General features: G+C 41.6%; 1 protein-coding gene across 2 annotated transcripts in view; it reads right to left on the bottom strand.

The window, feature by feature from the left end:
• Positions 1–17,520, bottom strand: part of ST6GALNAC3 (ST6 N-acetylgalactosaminide alpha-2,6-sialyltransferase 3) — a 491,467-nt gene that overhangs the window by 145,564 nt on the left and 328,383 nt on the right. For both annotated transcript variants that reach the window (XM_060232040.1, XM_060232039.1), the window contains one exon: positions 11,787–12,196. In XM_060232040.1, the coding sequence (XP_060088023.1) occupies positions 11,787–12,196 (410 nt within the window). The remainder of the gene's footprint in view (positions 1–11,786; positions 12,197–17,520) is intronic.

The raw sequence follows: 17,520 nt of genomic DNA, 5'->3' as shown, positions 1-17,520 counted from the left end.
CATTCATTACAGAGAGTTCATGGTCAATGCTTTCAGCCTAAGACCCAGAGGAAAACATGAAGCAACTGGGCATTGTGAGCTTTTGTACATAAGTTGCTTCATGTGCTGGTCAAGGCACCATGGCACAGACTGAGGGCTATGTGCTTGTCTGCAAAACTATAGTCTTCCCCAGGAAAATAACTACAACCCCTATGTGGCAGCACAAGAACAGAGAGACAGCCATGTACAGTGGTTAGTATCAGCCTACTATCTGGAAGTTCAAGATTCCCAATCAAAGGAAAATGTGAAAGAAAAATCAAGGGAAATTTTCTGGGTAAACCTGGGCTGGACACACTATCAGCCTAATCCTGGCTTATTGTTATTTCTCCTCTAAATAGTTCACATGTTTTCATATTGAGAAAGACTGGAGGGCATGAATACAGTGAAAAAGAGAAAGGAAACTCAGCTGCACCCATAACCAGCCCAACAAAACTCTATGTGTGTGTGTAGCAAGGCAAAAAAAGCTCATACCTTCAATAAAGCATTGATAGTCTTAAAAATGTGTTTTTTGTATCTCTCTCAATGGTGGGCACTAAGCAAAGGAAGCTCTGTCTCTTTGCTTTCTTCCCCAAGAATAAAGAGGAGGAGGAGCCTCATCCACTAGGAGGAAGAGAGGGTTGGCTCAATAGCTCCGCAGTGTGATTGATTGTGTTTGGCAAACTTAATCACACAGCAGAGCTACAGAGCCAAGCTCCTCTACTGGCTGAGGCTCCTTCTCCTTCCTCCTCCCTTTGGGAAAAGGGAAGGGGAAGAGAGGAAGAGTGAAAAGAGGCTGCTTTGCTGTCTGGTTTATCGCAAGGAAGAAAGACACAATGGCGACCGAAGGAAGCAGTCAAGGGAGAAGGAAGCAGATGATAGCCAGTTACAGATGGGCCTGATTGGAGCTCTCTGGATTAGGCCCATGGGCTGCATGTTTGACACCCCTGTTCTAGGAGATACTTGGTACAAAACACCTTTTTTCTTGAAAATGAAAGAAACTAGGCAAAACATGATATATACAATATATCAAACATTTATTCAGTTAGGGGTACAAATTTACATTTAACTAGCACAACAACCTGTACATGTGCACCTATTACAGCTCCTACACATGAAACACATCCCACTATCTTAGCCATAGCTATTTAACATACCACCCTTTCTGAACAAAAACAACCAGTCATCCAAACACTGAAAATGTGGTTGTCAGGACTGGGCCTGATGATTCCGTATCAGAGAGAGATGAAGACAATATGGTGATAGATCCCATGGAGGACAAAACCATGATAATTCCTCAGGTACCTGAGCATTCTGATCCCCAGGGACTGTCAGGGAGCTTGCAGCCAGCTGTGGCTATTGGACCAGAAGCCCATGAAATTCAGAAACAGGAGCCACCACCAGAACCTAAGATTGCTGAAGGACCCATGAAGGCAAGCAATCTACCAAGGACTTTATTGTTGCTACCAGAATCCTGAGAACAAGGAAGACAAAAAGCCTGCACAGAAGCACAGATCAGATGACCAAATGCACAACTAGCTGCCTGAGGCCTCTCTGCTGACTACAGGTCATCTGGAGACTTAGATCAACCACAAGGCTTTGAAAGATGCAGAACAAGGTCCAGAGCTGCCTGTAGATACCAAACCACTGCTATAGCTGCATATCCTCACTCCAGGTCAGGCAGTTGTGGGGTCAACAGCTCCAATATTCCCTCCCCTCCAACACATTTTAGAACTGAATGTAGCCTTCACTATCAAGTTAAAATAGCATCACTATGTTATTATGACATTCCACATGTCATCCTTGATTAACTCAGATCATTATAGGAACAGAAAGAAATTTTTAAAAGGAAAATAAAATATTTCTGAAACAGCAACAGAAATTGAAATTGAAAGGCTTAGTGAACATTTGCCTAAGTAAAAGTTTTTTAGGGAAATATTGCTTGCCCAGTCAAAAAAGTCTACTGTTTCCATCCCACAAATCTACACACATGAACACTCAGTGCAGTTCTAACCTTAATAAACTGACTTACTTCCATAGTTATTTCTGGCATTATGCACTCACGTCTCTTTGCTCTTTACTTATATGTGAAGTAAGCCGAAAAATTGTAGGTTTTATTAATATGGTATGTGTGCTAATGCTTATTAGGGACTCTTTTGACCTTCAACTACCCACAGGCTAAATTACTTCTTGGATTTATAGCTCAATGTCTTAAAGCTGTCCTCATGCCCTCTTTTCATTCATTTACTTACAAAAATAAGAATAATTAAAAAAAAAAAACAGGACTGTATGTAGTTCTGAGTTTGGGCTATGAATTTCAGATTTGGCTGTGAAAGGAAACTATGTCCATGGAAATTGTTCTGGCATGGTTGGGAAGAATCTGAATATCCAGAGACAAAGATCATTTTTGAGTACACTCAGTGTCAAAAGCAGCACGGTGTTCACTAAAATCAAGCAAAGTCCTGAAGAATGATACTGCAATTTGTTTTAGATTGGTCAATCTACTTTTTACCCCTCGGCCCCAAACTTTGTTCTCCAAGGACAAAGCTTAGGGAATGTTCATAGTAAAGATTTGGGGATGCTTCCAATTTATAAAGTAGCACTCATGGTCCTCTCCAGTTTCAATCTCCTAATTAGGGATGGGCATGAACTTAATCAAGAACCTAAATTCATCACAAAAATTCCCTGGTTTATGAGCTGAGGGTTGTGCAATCATGCCTGCAATAAACCTCCATAATTTTTATGGAAATTTGTGTGGTTTGTGTTGGTGGTTCCTGCAGCAGACATGCTGGCATTGATCATTTGTCAATGCCACAGGATGTGTGGACTTCTGCAGCCCTCGAAACATCAATAGTGGCCCACCAAACAAAATTGGACCTTGTGGGGCACAGAGGAAAGCATGAAAAAGCCCAGGTCAGGGGTGGAAGGAGATGAGGGAGAGGCAAAGGAGGGGTGCACACCAGTGGCAGCAGTGAAGGAGAGTCGAGGAAGAGATCCAAAGCTTGGGACAGAAAGAGGAAGGTGATTTCTTTTTCCAGGAGTTGTTTTGTAGAAAAAGAGGTGCTGGAGCTCATTAGCACAGCTCATTTGCATATGCCACACACCTCTGGCATCACTGGAAGGTGTACTAAATTAGCTCAGCATCTACCTTCAAATGCTACCTGAATTATAATTGTCATAAAACATTACTCCCTTCATACTTTTTATATTATTTTCTCCTATGTGGCCACAGTGGCATGATGAAGATTTCCATCTGTTTGCTTTATATGTTTTGGTTATTTCCCCTTTTTTTGTGGGGAGAAATATTATAAAGTTTGTCAAATCAGCAAAATTCTCACAGGAGTTTTGAACAATGGAGCCCAGAAGCAAGTACTTGGAGGGGGGGGGTGTTAAGGAAGAAAGAGCACAATAAAATTTAGAGGTTCCGTAGCTCTGCTCCTGTGAGCTCCTGTCGAAAATGAGGCCTGTCCTTTTCACATAAGTGGTGGGAACTTCAGGAAACTAGTCCATGGGGAAGTCTGAGGGAGGTCAACAGCTGATGAGGCCAGGTCAAAAAGGGGGACTCTGGGAGGCCTGGGTTGCAGGGTTGGAAGGAAAAGGGGGGGCATCCCATTTTGATAGAAGCAGTAGAGGTTCCAGGAAACTGGACCATGAGGCAGTAAGAGGAAGGCCAGCAGATGAGGCCAAGCCAAAAAGGGGTATAGGCTTCCCAAACCTCCCACTCTGGCGGGGGACCCCAGGATTAGCCCCCTTCTCTCCTGCTTTCCAAAAATCTGGAAGCGGGGTGGGGGGTATGGCGTCTGGGAGCGATTCCATTGTGAGCAGTTGCTTAAGGTGGAGAGCTCAGTTCCTCTGCACGAGAAGAGCCAAGCCGAGTCCAGGAACACCTTAAGAGACCACCAAGATTTTTAGGGTTATAAACAGCTTTCAAGATTCAAAACCCCTTTCGTCTGATCTTCTGAAGGGAACTTTGGTTGCAGTCATGCATACAAAGGTAGGAGGGCCTCCTGGAGTGGGGCAGGGGGGAGTGGTAAGTTAGCTGCATACTGCCTAGCCCTTGTAGGATTGCCCCCCCACGCTTTCTGGCTCCTCTCTTTCACTTCCCAATCCCGGCGTTTACACAGAGAACCTGCTGGGATCAATTTGCAGCCGCTTTGCATTCCACAGGCTTCCATCATCCCACTTCTTCATAATCTTCTTCTTTTTGCACATTTACTTGGAAGCAAATCCCAGTGTTTCAGCTGAGCTTACTCCCTACTAAGCGCAAGAAAGATCGCAGTGCCTCTTTTTCCTGCTGAAGAGAGCTGCCCCAACCTTGTGCACGCTGATTTGGGAGTCCTCTTTGAAGTAGGCATGCTGAATTAAGGCTGCTGTTCTAAGCAGTGTTACCGGGTGAACTTGCCTTCTGAGCTTAGGGTTGCCAATCCCCAGGTAGGGACAGGGGATCCCCTGATTTGGAGGCCCTTCCCCCACTTGGCAACCCTAAAGGGGGACCCCAGGAGGCCCAGAAGTTGAGGACTGCAGTGTTGGAAGGAAAGGGGGGGGGCGATCTCCCTTTGATGGAAGCTGAAGGAGTTCTGGGAAACTTGCCCATGGGGCAGTCAGAGGGAGGTCAGCAGATGACACTAGGCTAAAAAGAGGCATCCCAGGAGGCCCAGAAATCAAGGATAGCAGTGTTATAAGGAAAAGGGGAGGGCAATCTCTCTTGGTAGAAGAGGCGAGCAAGCTGGAGACTCGCTGCTAAGTTTGGCATCTCTAGCCTGAAGGGGGGCCATTCTACCGCATCATGAACCTCACAAAACAAACCAGTGCAGTAAACAGAAAGGTTCATGGTTCATGACACTTCATGAACCATGAACTAGGATGAACCTCCATTTTCCCAGTTTTGCCCATCCCTTCTCCTAATAACCTTGTCAAGCAAATTAAAGACTATGACTTGCCCAAGGTTACCCAGTGAAATTCACAAGTGAGTCTGGATTTGAACCTGGGATTGTGAGTCCTAGCATGTAAATTCAGTCACTAAATGACACTGGCTCATAGTCACATGCAATTAATTTAGGTTTATATATACAAATGAAATCCAGTTTTGCCAGTACTTTTAAAGGTAAAACACTATTAGGATTAATGGCCTTGTTTGCTGAAATACTGCCCAGGGACTGTGTAAAATTCCCGAGTAAGTAGAAGTAAATGTTCATATCCATTTAGAAAAGCTTCACAAAAAGCCTGAGCACACTTAATAAACTACAAGAATTAAATCTAACCCGCTCCTGGTTTGATTACTTCATCAGTTAACTCTGAACTCCCAGTAGAAAGTACAAAGCCCCCAAACAACTATCAGGTGAGCTGCTGGCACCCAAGAATGATCCAGGATGAGGCTTAAGTGCTTTATAATGAAAAATCCATCTATTTCATTAACATTTTGTGTTTTATACTCTTTGTTTTTTCACTAATAAAGAACTCTTAACTGACAATAGAACTATTAGTCACTTCATGAATGAAGATGGACAAAACCATTAACCTTTTCTGAAGGAGTTGCTTTATAAAACAAAGAACAGAAGTGGCCATGGAATAGCTTAGGGAATGCTCACAGTAAAGGTTTTGGGATGCTTCCAATTTATAAACTGGAACTTGGCCACATTATGAAGTCATGAGAGTAACAGAATATAAACTATATGCACACATAAATATCCATGTTTTCACAATAATATTTAACCTGGAATACAAATTTTATATGAGATTATGATCTTCAGGAAACTCCAGATGTTTTCTCCAGGAGTAAGTGCTAATAAAACATAGTAATATTCTCCTTTGAAAGGGCAGAATGCACTAATTTATCTATTTTATTTATTCATTTATTTTAGTTGGCTTATATTTCATTATTTCCTGCAAGTGGGCTCAGGGCAGAAAACAACATAAATTTGACACCAATTAAAAATTACAAATTAAAAGCATATAACAATAAAGTAAAACCATAAAACAATAATATACATCATAGGCAGCAACTTCAATTGGGCACATTTTACAGATTGATACAGCTATAGGCCCAAAAAATACAACAGTAGGAGTAAGGTAGTATCACAGCAAAGGAAACCAAAGCAGCTGGAATAGGGATGCCCGCTGCCTCAACCAAAGGCCCGGCGGAATAGATCTGTCTTACAGACCCTACAAAATGGTAATAGGTCAGACAGGGCCCGGATCTCTATGGGGAGCTGTTTCCACAAGACCACGGCCAAGGCTGAAAAGTCCCTGGCCCTGGTTGAGGCAAGTTCCTTGGGCCAGGGACAGTCAAAAGATGTTGCGAAGCAGATTGTAACGATCTCCGGGGTGCATACCTTCAGGCAGTACACATTTATACTAAACATTTTTATTTTGCATTTGCTGAAGAATTTTTTTGGGGTGTGTGTGTGAATAATAGCCATGGGCAAAGCAATATTTATTCCGCATGACACTATCTTTAAAGATTCTTTACTCTTGGTTTCATTTAGGTAATTTCCACATGCATTCCTGATGAAACTTGCATCTGCTAGGAGGTAACCTATATCAATTGAAGATTTTATTAGTCTACTAACATTTACAGTGCTATTGTTTACATTTGCATGACAGCTTCAGTACTTTTGTATAATTCAGTTTGTTGAGTAGTTGAACTGAAGCATCTTTTAATCTGTGTTGCTTGAAGAAACTGATCTGACTGTAGAGACGAATCAGCCTGTGAGAAGGTCTATTGCTGTTTTAAAGTTTTCTATGTAAGAGTTATGCCTAAAAGCTCTTCCAGCTTATCTTATTTGTTATTAGTGAGGTGGAGTAAAGAATGGTAATTAACCATAAGAACACAAATTATATACTACTGCACCAAATTATATACTACTAGACTAAGTTTTTTTATTGGCATACTTGACAAAGATTCAAGCCAACGGAGCCAATGAGTCTTCCAGAGGCCACCTCTATTAGTCAAGTGAAGAGGAATAGGAAAATATTCATTACTATTGTGGTGCCTTCAGGAATAGCCGATGAATACAAAGTTTCATTGGTCTAAAACTCCAGATGACTAGGTCTCCACTGCCTGAGCCATTTTTTCCTTCTCCAGCAACAGAAATTGTCCATTAGCTTTTGATTTTGTGTATGTGTATGCTTGTGTGTGTGTGTAGACTGGCAACTTTCTAAAATTAGTTTATTCTTGGTCCCTAAAAAGGGACTCAGTTTGTCATGGGCTCAACCAGCAACAATGGGGCACCAAAAATTATTTCCAGGAATTGACAAAATCTATGTTCCTAAGCTTAAGCACAGACCTGCTCATCCTTAATGAAACTCACAAGTTCTTCCTCCTCCCCCTGTAATCTGTCAAATGTGAAGGGAAACATACCAAAAGGTAAGGGATCCTCTGGATGCAATCATATTATGTAAACCCTGTTTTTAGAGAATGCTAAGACCTGTCTAACCATTGTCCTTCAGCAACTGTTTTTCTGCAGTTTTAAACAGAAAATTCTTGATAAACAGTACTTATGTATAATGAAACTTACTGAGCACCAGTAGTAGCAACCAGGACCACATGTGTCCATCACGGACTAGGATGCAATTTAATACAATGTCCCTATGGCTGCTGTAATAATTGAATAGAAACACCTTAACCAAGACATTGGTCAGGCCCCTGACAGTTGACTGCCAATCAGTTTGCGCTTGAGGCACTGTAACAGGGTGTACCACTCTGAGCTGTTAATCTGAAATGTGCAGGATAAACAGCAGTAGAGTCTGAAAATTGGCTCAAATTCAGTTTACCTAGCAGACAGCAACAATATTTAGTGCCCATTTTTATCATCACTTTCGTAAAAGTGACTTTCCCCCTCATTTTTTTGGGGGGGGGGGACTGTTTTCCAAATGAGCCTTCAAACTAAGCCACTCCCCTACATATTACCTTCACAGAAGGCTAGGGTATACGGTGACATTGATCTATTTGCTTCTAGCATTCATTAATTTTACTCATCCCTGAGGGTGGAACAGCTTTGGTAAGAGCTAATTAAATCGTATTTAGAGCTGCTCAATGAATTTTATCAAGTCTAGAATGAATCTTTTTGTTTTAATGGAGACACAAGGATCTTTTTTCCCCAGCTATTACTAATTAAAGGATGCTGTATGATTTTCTATTACGTCTTTAAACATCAAAATTCAGGTAAATGTTCAAAGGGGGGGGAGTCCTTTTACATTTGGTTGCTGGCTACATCCCTTCAAATTCTCCTTTCATCTGACTCTGTGTACATAATACAGCACTGAAAAGTGCTAATGAAGTACTGGAAAAAAGCTGTCAGCTTTAGAGTACCTCCAAGATAGTACAAACTAAAAGGCATTAGTACGAAAGTGTGAGTGTCTGCCAACATCTATTATTTATGCACAACAATTATTGAAAAAGGATGAGAGTTCAGATTGCCTTCAACGCATGAAAATTCACTAATGAAGGTCTCTAGAAGGAGCAAACCTGCCTTCACATTCATACTGTTATAGTGTCAAGAACAATAATCTTCATTTAGCAGCCCATAGCAGAAGATGCTTGTGCTCATCTAAGATAAAGAAATGACCTGTTTGGAAACCTGAAATATTGATGGCTGTTAGCTTCTTAACAGGGGTTGGCTCTGACCATTCCATCACATAATGTTAATAAATGAATTTCACATTCTGGCATCAAGGTTATTAAGTATTCATTGCCAAAAGGCAGCGTTGCATATTCTTGTGGTGGGTATATTTAGTTTCTCAAAATTATCTAACATTGATGTGTCACAGAAAACTTTATAAAGGCTTGACAAACTAGAAATATTACCATACATTGGCAATGAATAGCGTATGCACATTTAATATTTTAGGAATGAACCTCCTAAAATATCCACAGATGCAACTTGGACTGTACTTTTTTATAATAGTGACACATTTGGTTTGTCTAACTTGGTTTGTGCAAGGAAAGAAGACTATTTAAACAAACACTGAACTGAAAGTGAACCTTCCTATTTCTCCTAGGAAGTAAAAGAACATTTGGCTTAAGAAACCAAGTGTGAGAGAGAAACTGAAAGAGTGAACAAATGTCTAATTTTTTGGCAAGGCACACAGAACCATTTTTCCCACATATGGAACTTGATTATTCTTTGACATTTCAGCCAGTGATTCAGATACAAAAACCCATTCACTGTCATACGCAATCCCCTCCATGGAAAGGAGGCTGAACATATAGCATATGGAACATGACAGAAAAATCAACATAATCTATGGACAGTACTATCTTGGAATCTGATCCAAAAACTAGGCTCCACTCCTCTCCATTTGATATGTTTATAAATCTCTTCAATGATCCTTACATCCCTGTCTATAAATTGGGACCTTAAAGACTGTATCTTGCCACTCATTCAGTTCACATTCTGTCAGAATAAGATGCATGTCTCTGAAGCCAATGGAAGAGTCTACTATGTTGGTGTAATGCACCTTGAACCATCAGAAAATAACACTTTAAGCTGAGCAGGGTGGAAGAATACAGCATAATTACCTATCTTGGCAATGCAGGAATGCAGGTACTTACTGGCCTCTGAGGCTTGCTGCTGGAAGCTGGGGGCCAATTTGCCCCTCAGCTGGATACAGGCCCAGGCACTGTTCTGGTGTGATGCTCTGCACATCACATCACATCACAGTGTGGTCAGCCTTTTAAGGCTTGAAATCACGCAGCGCACTTCAGTCTGTTTGCTGTGCTCAGTCCACCCTCCAACCCTTATGCTGGTAATCTGTTGCGGCCAGATAAGAATTTTTCACTTCCTCTCTTATTGGCCAGTGAGGGGGAGTGTTTTTGCCAACTTGCATTTGATGGCAGTGGATTCAGACATTGGCTTTGGTGGACAATTACGTTGGTCACTTAATGTAGTAGCATGGTAAGGAAGCAGAAATGGTAAGCACCAGGCACTTCCTGTTGGAATAAGGGGTCACCAGGAATGGCCTTTGGGCCTTGCAGCTCAGGACTGGGAATGGGGTGTTATGCTTTGGAGTTTCCCTGGTTTGGCTTATTGCAGCAGGCCAGGCAACTTCTGGGGTGGCAGGCCAGGTGTACTGCCAAATTTGCCAGGTTACTGATTAAGAGCCATAAGGTAGTCTTGAGACTGGGGCAGGTGTCTTGCTTTATGGAAGGCAAGGGAGGTTGTCATGTGAAGACATCTGCCCTGCCTTTTCCACACTTCCAGGCATCCCCTCACTGTTAACCAGTTTAAAATAGTTAATAAAGCGACCCTTGTTGATTCCATATATTGTGTCCATACCTTTATTCCCACTGTGGGGGCAATAAAATTGGAACCAATGCTTTAGCTTCATCTGTAACTTTGCTAATAAAAGGTGCAACACACTGAACAAAAAATCTAGCCAGTCACCCATAAAAAGCCCTGCTTTGATGGTACAAGATCAGACATTGGTTAAGTAGGGTTCTAACTCAAGGGGCCATAAGTTTCTTTAACTTCTTCTCATCTCTCTCAAGGTCTTTTTGTGGTAGTTTTACCCATACCCAGCTACTGTTCTTCAGTCTCAGTCCAGAGACCAATGGTGGAGTACATGGAAATAATATAACTTCAAACATAAATTTTCTCTCCTGAATGATCTTGAATTGACCTTTAAAGCAGTGTGGATGAATGTAGTTTTTTCCAGGATAACTTTTCACTTCAAATAATCTTCCCTGAAGTTCTATATGCATATTTAGGGAAGATCGGAAGCAGAAAAATTGTCAGCATGAAAATGGTTACACAGCCCTCTTCTTTCTCCTATACTAGCCCAGATGATGAAAATATAGGGCAAGTGTCTACATGGCTGTGGACAGTCTATATTCCATATAGCAGGCTACCACAATTGTGTTGTAGTCTGTAATCAAAACACACTCTTTCCCAGACCTGCTTTTCTGCAAAGAAAAACGGTGTTCAGGTTTTGTTACATGCATTTGGTTGTGGTGCACAGTTTGCCCCACAGGACTGAGAAAACACAGGCTACTAAAGCAGTTAGTTCATTATGAGGTATATAAAAATTATGCATCTGTATTAGTACATGGCAGTGCTTCCTAAATTGGACTATGTTGTTGATTAAGCCATCTGCCTGTGCTTAAACCTTATAAGGCTTTTAAAACACTGATGTATGTCTCCAAACATAAAAATTAAAAATGGATTGAATTGGCTGAGGTTGGGTTAACAGTCTCTTATCCTTACTGCAGCATCTTGTAAAGTATGAAAACTTGCAAAACCTTTAACAGTTAATTACAGATGTCCTTATGTTGTATCCAGTTCTGCATGACCAACACAATTGTGGTTGCTATCCATAATATAGATAGTCCACATCCAGGTCAAATATAAATCATGAAGGTGCACTGCCGAATATTTTCATAATATAATTTAGAAACAGAAGAATTAGAAAAATGCTGTTTAAAGATGAGCACAAGTAATATACTATTCCTCTCATCTGTGAAGTGTCAACTCAAGAGTAAACTCAGCTGAAAACCAGCACACAGTGATGCAAATGCTTCAGGTAAGCATCCATTGTTGTTTGGGATTCAGGCCAACAAAAATGAAAAGAACAGAAGGAAACAGCACTGGGGTAAAGAATATCCAGCTGATGTTTCACCAAGTGCTTCAAGCAGTCAAAAACATATAATAATCTATTTTAAAAGCTGGTCAGGGGGTTTTATAGCATTTGGCAAGGATAGAACTGTATCGCAGGAAGATCTTTAATCTTTGAAAATGTATATATCAAACTGCACTTCAAAAGGTAGGACTTACCTGTCTTTTCCTGTTTCACTTTTAAACACTTCATCACAGTAACTCATGCGCTTTTCTGTGGTTATATAGATTTTGGCCCCAGGGTAATTGTCCACCGTCTTTTTCAACATGTTGTACACAATGCCATTGCCATCTTTCCTCATGTTTCGAAAAGGTCCCCAGATGACATAGATTGTGCTGTTGGTTTCCCTGAAAAAATATTCAGGGTTCTTAAGCAGAAGAGGAACACTGGTATGGGAGACAACTCGGATTGTTGTCCTCTTCCCAACATCTTCTTCATAGCCCTTAGTAGGAGCATTGTTCATCCTCCATATACATGATGACTGATCAATCTCGTATCCCACTTTCTGTGCTGCCATCTGTCCTGAGTTTGAAATAATTGCACAGATGTCACAGTCCAGATGTAAAGGCTATGCGGAAAAAAGAAAAGAGAACAAAGTAACAATCATGTTTCTTCCATTACCTCAATTGACACACGAACTGGAATATCCATCCTTAAGATAGGATATTCCACAAGCCTGCTATTTCAGTGGCATTCACATAGTTAGCTTGTCTCACTGGAAGAACTGCAGCATAACTTGGGAATTCCAGGATGCCTCAATTACTGTCTAGTTTGCCCAATTGTTAGGCTATGAAAAGCCTGACACAAAGCTGAGTCAGAGAGAAACCATTAGTAGCTGCCTGAAACTATAGGCCTGGACAAACCTGGAAAGAGATGTGCAATTTTGCTGTTTCATGACAAAACATATTGGCAGAGGCTTCAAAAGGCATGAAGATTCTACCATCAAGGGCTGAGAGCTGGATAAACACTAGGCTAGAGTAAGTGATTGGACAGGAAAAATCCTGGCCTTTCCCAATCATAAATTCCAGATCTCCTTAGAGGAATGCTTTAGACACTCCCCATGCAAAAGGAAGAAACTCTTTACCATATAAGCAGTTCTTTTTACACTAGCTTACCTTTAAAAGATCACATGTTTATCATACCCACATTCTGATACCAATCACCCCAGTGTCAGCAAAAAGTTAAGAGTCACCTTTCAGCCCCACTTGTTGTTGCTAGTTTGGAATGCATCCTGTTACCCCAGCAGTTTTCCCAGCCCCCAGCTCCCAACCCTTGGTAAGGCATCATTGATGCCAATGGTGAGGAATCTGGGTTTGATCTTGGATTCCTTGATTTCTATGGAGACCCAGATCACAGCCCTTCCCAAAACAGCTTTTTACCATCTTTGACTGGTCAGGCAACTTGTTCCTTATCTGTCTTCCTGTAACCTAAGTACAGCGATCCATGCAATGGTCCCCTCCAGATTACTGTATTACTAGATTACTGTAACTCACTCTACACTGGGCTGCCCTTGAGGACAAGTTGGAAACTCCAACTGGCTCAAAATGCAGCAGCATGTGTCCTTCAGGGGGCACCTCTTAGAGCATTTATTCAACCAGTGCTCTGCTAGCTGCACTGGCTCCCAGTGGAGTATCAAATCCAGTTCAATGTTATGGTCTTAACCTTCAAAGCCTTTTTTTGGCTCTGGCTCCAGCCTGGTGGAACACTCATGTGTGAGATCAGGGCCCTGCAGGATCTGTTTCAGTTCCACAAGGCATGAAAAATAGAGATGTTCCACTGGACTTTGGTTCAGGCAACAAGTGTCTTGTTATTCTAGCCTCCCCTACTCCACCCCCTGACCTGGTATGTTCTGTGACTACTGGGAGTGATCACCGACTGCCTTATTTAATTTTGGGCACTTTTATAGATTTAGTGTGTTCCTAGGTTTGTGGGCTATCTTGGTAAATCTAATACATAACAAAATTTTAGCATTGTAAAAGGCTTTATTATCTGTATTTTTAATTGTTGTGAGCTGCCCTGAACCCTGTGTGCAGGGATGGGAAGGATTAAAATGTAACTAATAAATAAACTCTCTCTCCATCTATCCAGAAGCAGCCTTGTGCATCTTGTTTTCCCCCTTTTAGTTTTATTTCCCAATAGGTAGGCAGTTTTCTATGGAAAAGTTTTTTGTGTCATTTACTGCATTGCTTTTTCCTTTCTGTAATTTTCATTGCCATTTTTCTACTTGCACAAATTAACTTGGTCCATTTTTCTGTTTACCAAATAACAAACTTTTCTGTTTAAGAGTCTTCCCTCCCATATTCCCCAGTGTTGATCTGAATCTGGACCTTGGCATACATAGGCTTCAGAGCTCAAGTATATTAAAGAACCTCAAATACATGGGTTTGCTCCATGCTATCAAAGGGATGTCTTTGCATGTTACAGCCCTGACATGTGTGGCACATTTGGGTAACACAACAGGCCAGAAGAAAAAAATGGAGTTAGCGTAGGGCAAGGGGAAAATAAAAGGGGGGAAATAATGGTAAGTTAAGACGAAAGAAAAAGCTGTATTGAAGGTGAGGCTAGAGAGCTCACAGGATTGCATGCCAGGATATGTCAGCCTGTATAAAGATGAGTCTATCAATAAGAGAAGGAAAGGGTGAAAGTAAAACTGTGGAATTTTAACAATGGTAGGAAATATATACTAATAATGATAAGCAATGGAATCCAGAGGAGGATAAGTGGCAACAACTAAGCCCATTATACTACAATCATCATTGTCACAAGTCCAAAACTACTGCATATTGGTATTAATCTGCATTTGCATTAGTAGTAAATGGTTACGAGAACACTGAGAAGGGAATAAGGGGGGGGAGTACAACAATGTGGCAGCAAGAAAAAAAAAGGAGTTACCTCCCACATGGGAAAGCAGATATAACTATTAATAATATGATGAGAACAGAATGAGATTTTCTCCTACTGGTACTATCATTGAACATTGTGTAAAATGTGTACCTTTTCTCAGCAATTCCAAGTCAGCCATAAAATAATTGTTTCCATCTTTGTTACCACTTGTTCTTCTATGGTTTGTGGGGTTGCCAATCCCCAGGTGGGGGCAGGGGATCCCCCAGTTTGGAGGCCCTCCCCCCCACTTCAGGGTCGTCAGAAAGCGGGGGGTGGGGGGGAAGGGAAATGTCTGCTGGGAACTCTATTATTCCCTATGGAGATTTATTCCCATAGAAAATAATGCAGATTTGATCTGCAGGTATCTGGGGCTCGAGGGGGGGGGCTGTTTTTTGAGGTAGAGGCACCAAACTTTTGGTACAGCATCTAGTGCCTCTCCCCAAAATATCCCCCAAGTTTCAAAACGATTGGACCAGGGGGTCCAATTCTATGAGCCGCAAAAGAAGGTGCCCCTATCCTTCATTATTTCCTATGGAAGGAAGGCATTGAAAAGGTGTGCTGTCCCTTTAAATGTGATGGCCAGAACTCCCTTTGTAGTTCAATTATGCTTGTCACAGCCTTGATCTTGGCTCCACCCCTAATGTCTCCTGGCTCCACCCCCAAAGTCCCCAGATATTTTTAAAATTGGACTTGGCAACCCTAATGGTTTGTGTGTAGGTGTGTGTGTAAAATAAAGTCATGGCAAGCAAGTTTATACAGAAAAGTTGTTCTCTGGGGAGTTCAGTTTCTATGAAAAATATGTTGGTTTAATACTGGAGACTGAGGTTATTAAGGATCAAAAAAGAAGGGATGTGCTGAACTGTTTATATTTCAGAGATTAGCTATATCTGTATGTGTATGGGAAGGATATCTGGACATTGTTTCCTATCATGTTGAAGCCAATATGTATAGGGTTTTCAAGGCAAGAGACATTCAGAGGTAGTTTGCTTTTGGCTTCCTCTGCATAGTAACCGTGGTATTCTTTGGTAGTCTCTCCAGTCCAAATACTAGCCAGGGATGATCCTTCCTAGCTTCCAAGTTCTGCCAAGATAAGGCTAGCCTGGGCTATCAAGGTCAGGATATATGAGCATTAGCAGCTTAAATAATGATTAGGGAGAGTAACTGATCTATCAAATAAGCTCTGACAATACAGTTAGTGATGTTAATATTGCAAGTTTCATGCTCTTTGAGAACTGTAAATATGTCTTAATAATGTTATATATTATGAAGCATTACAAGCAAACATATTGAAGTCTTTGTTAGTAGTTGATTTTGGATATCTTGGATCTGAAGACAGAACTCTGGGTGTGCCAATATATGCTCTTGCAATTTTAGTTAATTTCAACACAAGCAATAGGTAATGGGTATACAAATTAAATGAATGAGTTAATCCTTGCAGGTGCAGGTACTCAGTTTATTCACTGGTATTCCCATGGCCATATAAAACCGTTGGAGTCATGGTAATAGTCTCCAAGGAAATTGGGATAGTGATAATCATGCTTTAAAAAAACACACCATATAAGCACATCATATTTGTTAACAGTGATATATCTCATACAAGGTAGTGTTTCTTAAATGTGAGGAAAAGCCCCCTTTTCCAAACATCGTAGTCACCAGTATGGTTGCCAGGGCGCCTGGAGAAGTGAGCTCACACATGTCTGGCCAGAGAGTGTGGGCAAAACTATCCAGGAATATAAAGGGACTTATGTGTACAAGCAGCCACAAGTTATACAGGCATTCTAAATGGGTACAGAGTGCTTGCTAACACAAACGGATGTTTCCCCGTCATTGCATGGGCCAGCCATGGAGCGGAAGAGTCTGCGCCGCCACGGAGCTATCCAGGCGATCGGTTATGAAGCGCTGAACATGGAATCCACCGTGTAACGCTAACACCACTCGTAGCCATCTTCCTGCCAGGCTGGACTTCATCTTCTCATAGTGGAAGGCTCACGTACACACCCTATGTCACCTTTTAGCCTGCAAGCAACCCGTCTGCCCCATGAGTGGATTATCAACTCAAATGTCATCCCTGTTGTCTAGCAAAACCCTGGACAAAGACTCCTGCCCAGGAGAAGATAGGAAAAGAGGAAGACCATCTCCTGCCAGAGCCAAGTCTTTTGTCTAAACCGGGGGATACCTAGGTCAATATTTGATTCCCTATTATCACCTTCCCAGATAAGCCCATCTAATCTTAAGTATTTCCCCACCCAGTAGCCATTTCCATTCTTCTTCCCGACTGACACCTTGGAGCCGCCCCAGGCCCTGCTGCAATCTGGAAATTCTTTCAGGTACACAGGACCTAGGCGAAGTTCATTGGTCAAGAGCAGGTACCCAATTAGGTACCACCAAGGAACTTTCTATTGGCTCTGCAATAGCCCAACCTTCATGGTCACTGCAGAGCCTCCCCTTTCTCCTCCCTCATACCTCCCATCCCCTGAGGGCTCAAGAGAGTCCTTATAACTTGTGGACTAGCTACCCACAGGTGTGCTTCTATCAGTATCCCACCTTCCGCTGCATAGATCCATCCCCGATTCCTGATCAGTTTCGGGTCCCTTACCCACTCCCTCTTTTGTCGCCATTGGAGCCTTCCTCGAAGACTATGATAGGTAATATTACCCTGTGTGTCTACCCTTTATGTTCCCCTATCGATCTATCTATATTTCCAGGACTGTATGTGTGATTGGATGTGTATTTTTATCTTGTATGGAAGACTATATTTTTCTTAATAAATTATAATTGGTTTTACTAAATTAGAGTCCGTTATTTAAGCATCACTCTCTGGTTGGTTAATCTTGTATACATAGGTGAAAAGATCCCTAGTGAGCCAGGTGCCCACCTAACTAATTCCCCAACCTCGTTTGGAGGGCATTTCGGCTAACATAAATACCCATTTTACTCCAGCCAACAACATACATCTCTCCAGGGAGAATTAGCTAACAGGGCAGCTCTGTGTGCCTTACCAATTGCTCA

Source organism: Heteronotia binoei, chromosome 2 (genome assembly GCF_032191835.1).
Source record: "Heteronotia binoei isolate CCM8104 ecotype False Entrance Well chromosome 2, APGP_CSIRO_Hbin_v1, whole genome shotgun sequence".
NCBI classification, from domain to species: Eukaryota; Metazoa; Chordata; class Lepidosauria; order Squamata; family Gekkonidae; genus Heteronotia; species Heteronotia binoei.
This window is presented reverse-complemented; position numbering and strand designations above follow the sequence as displayed.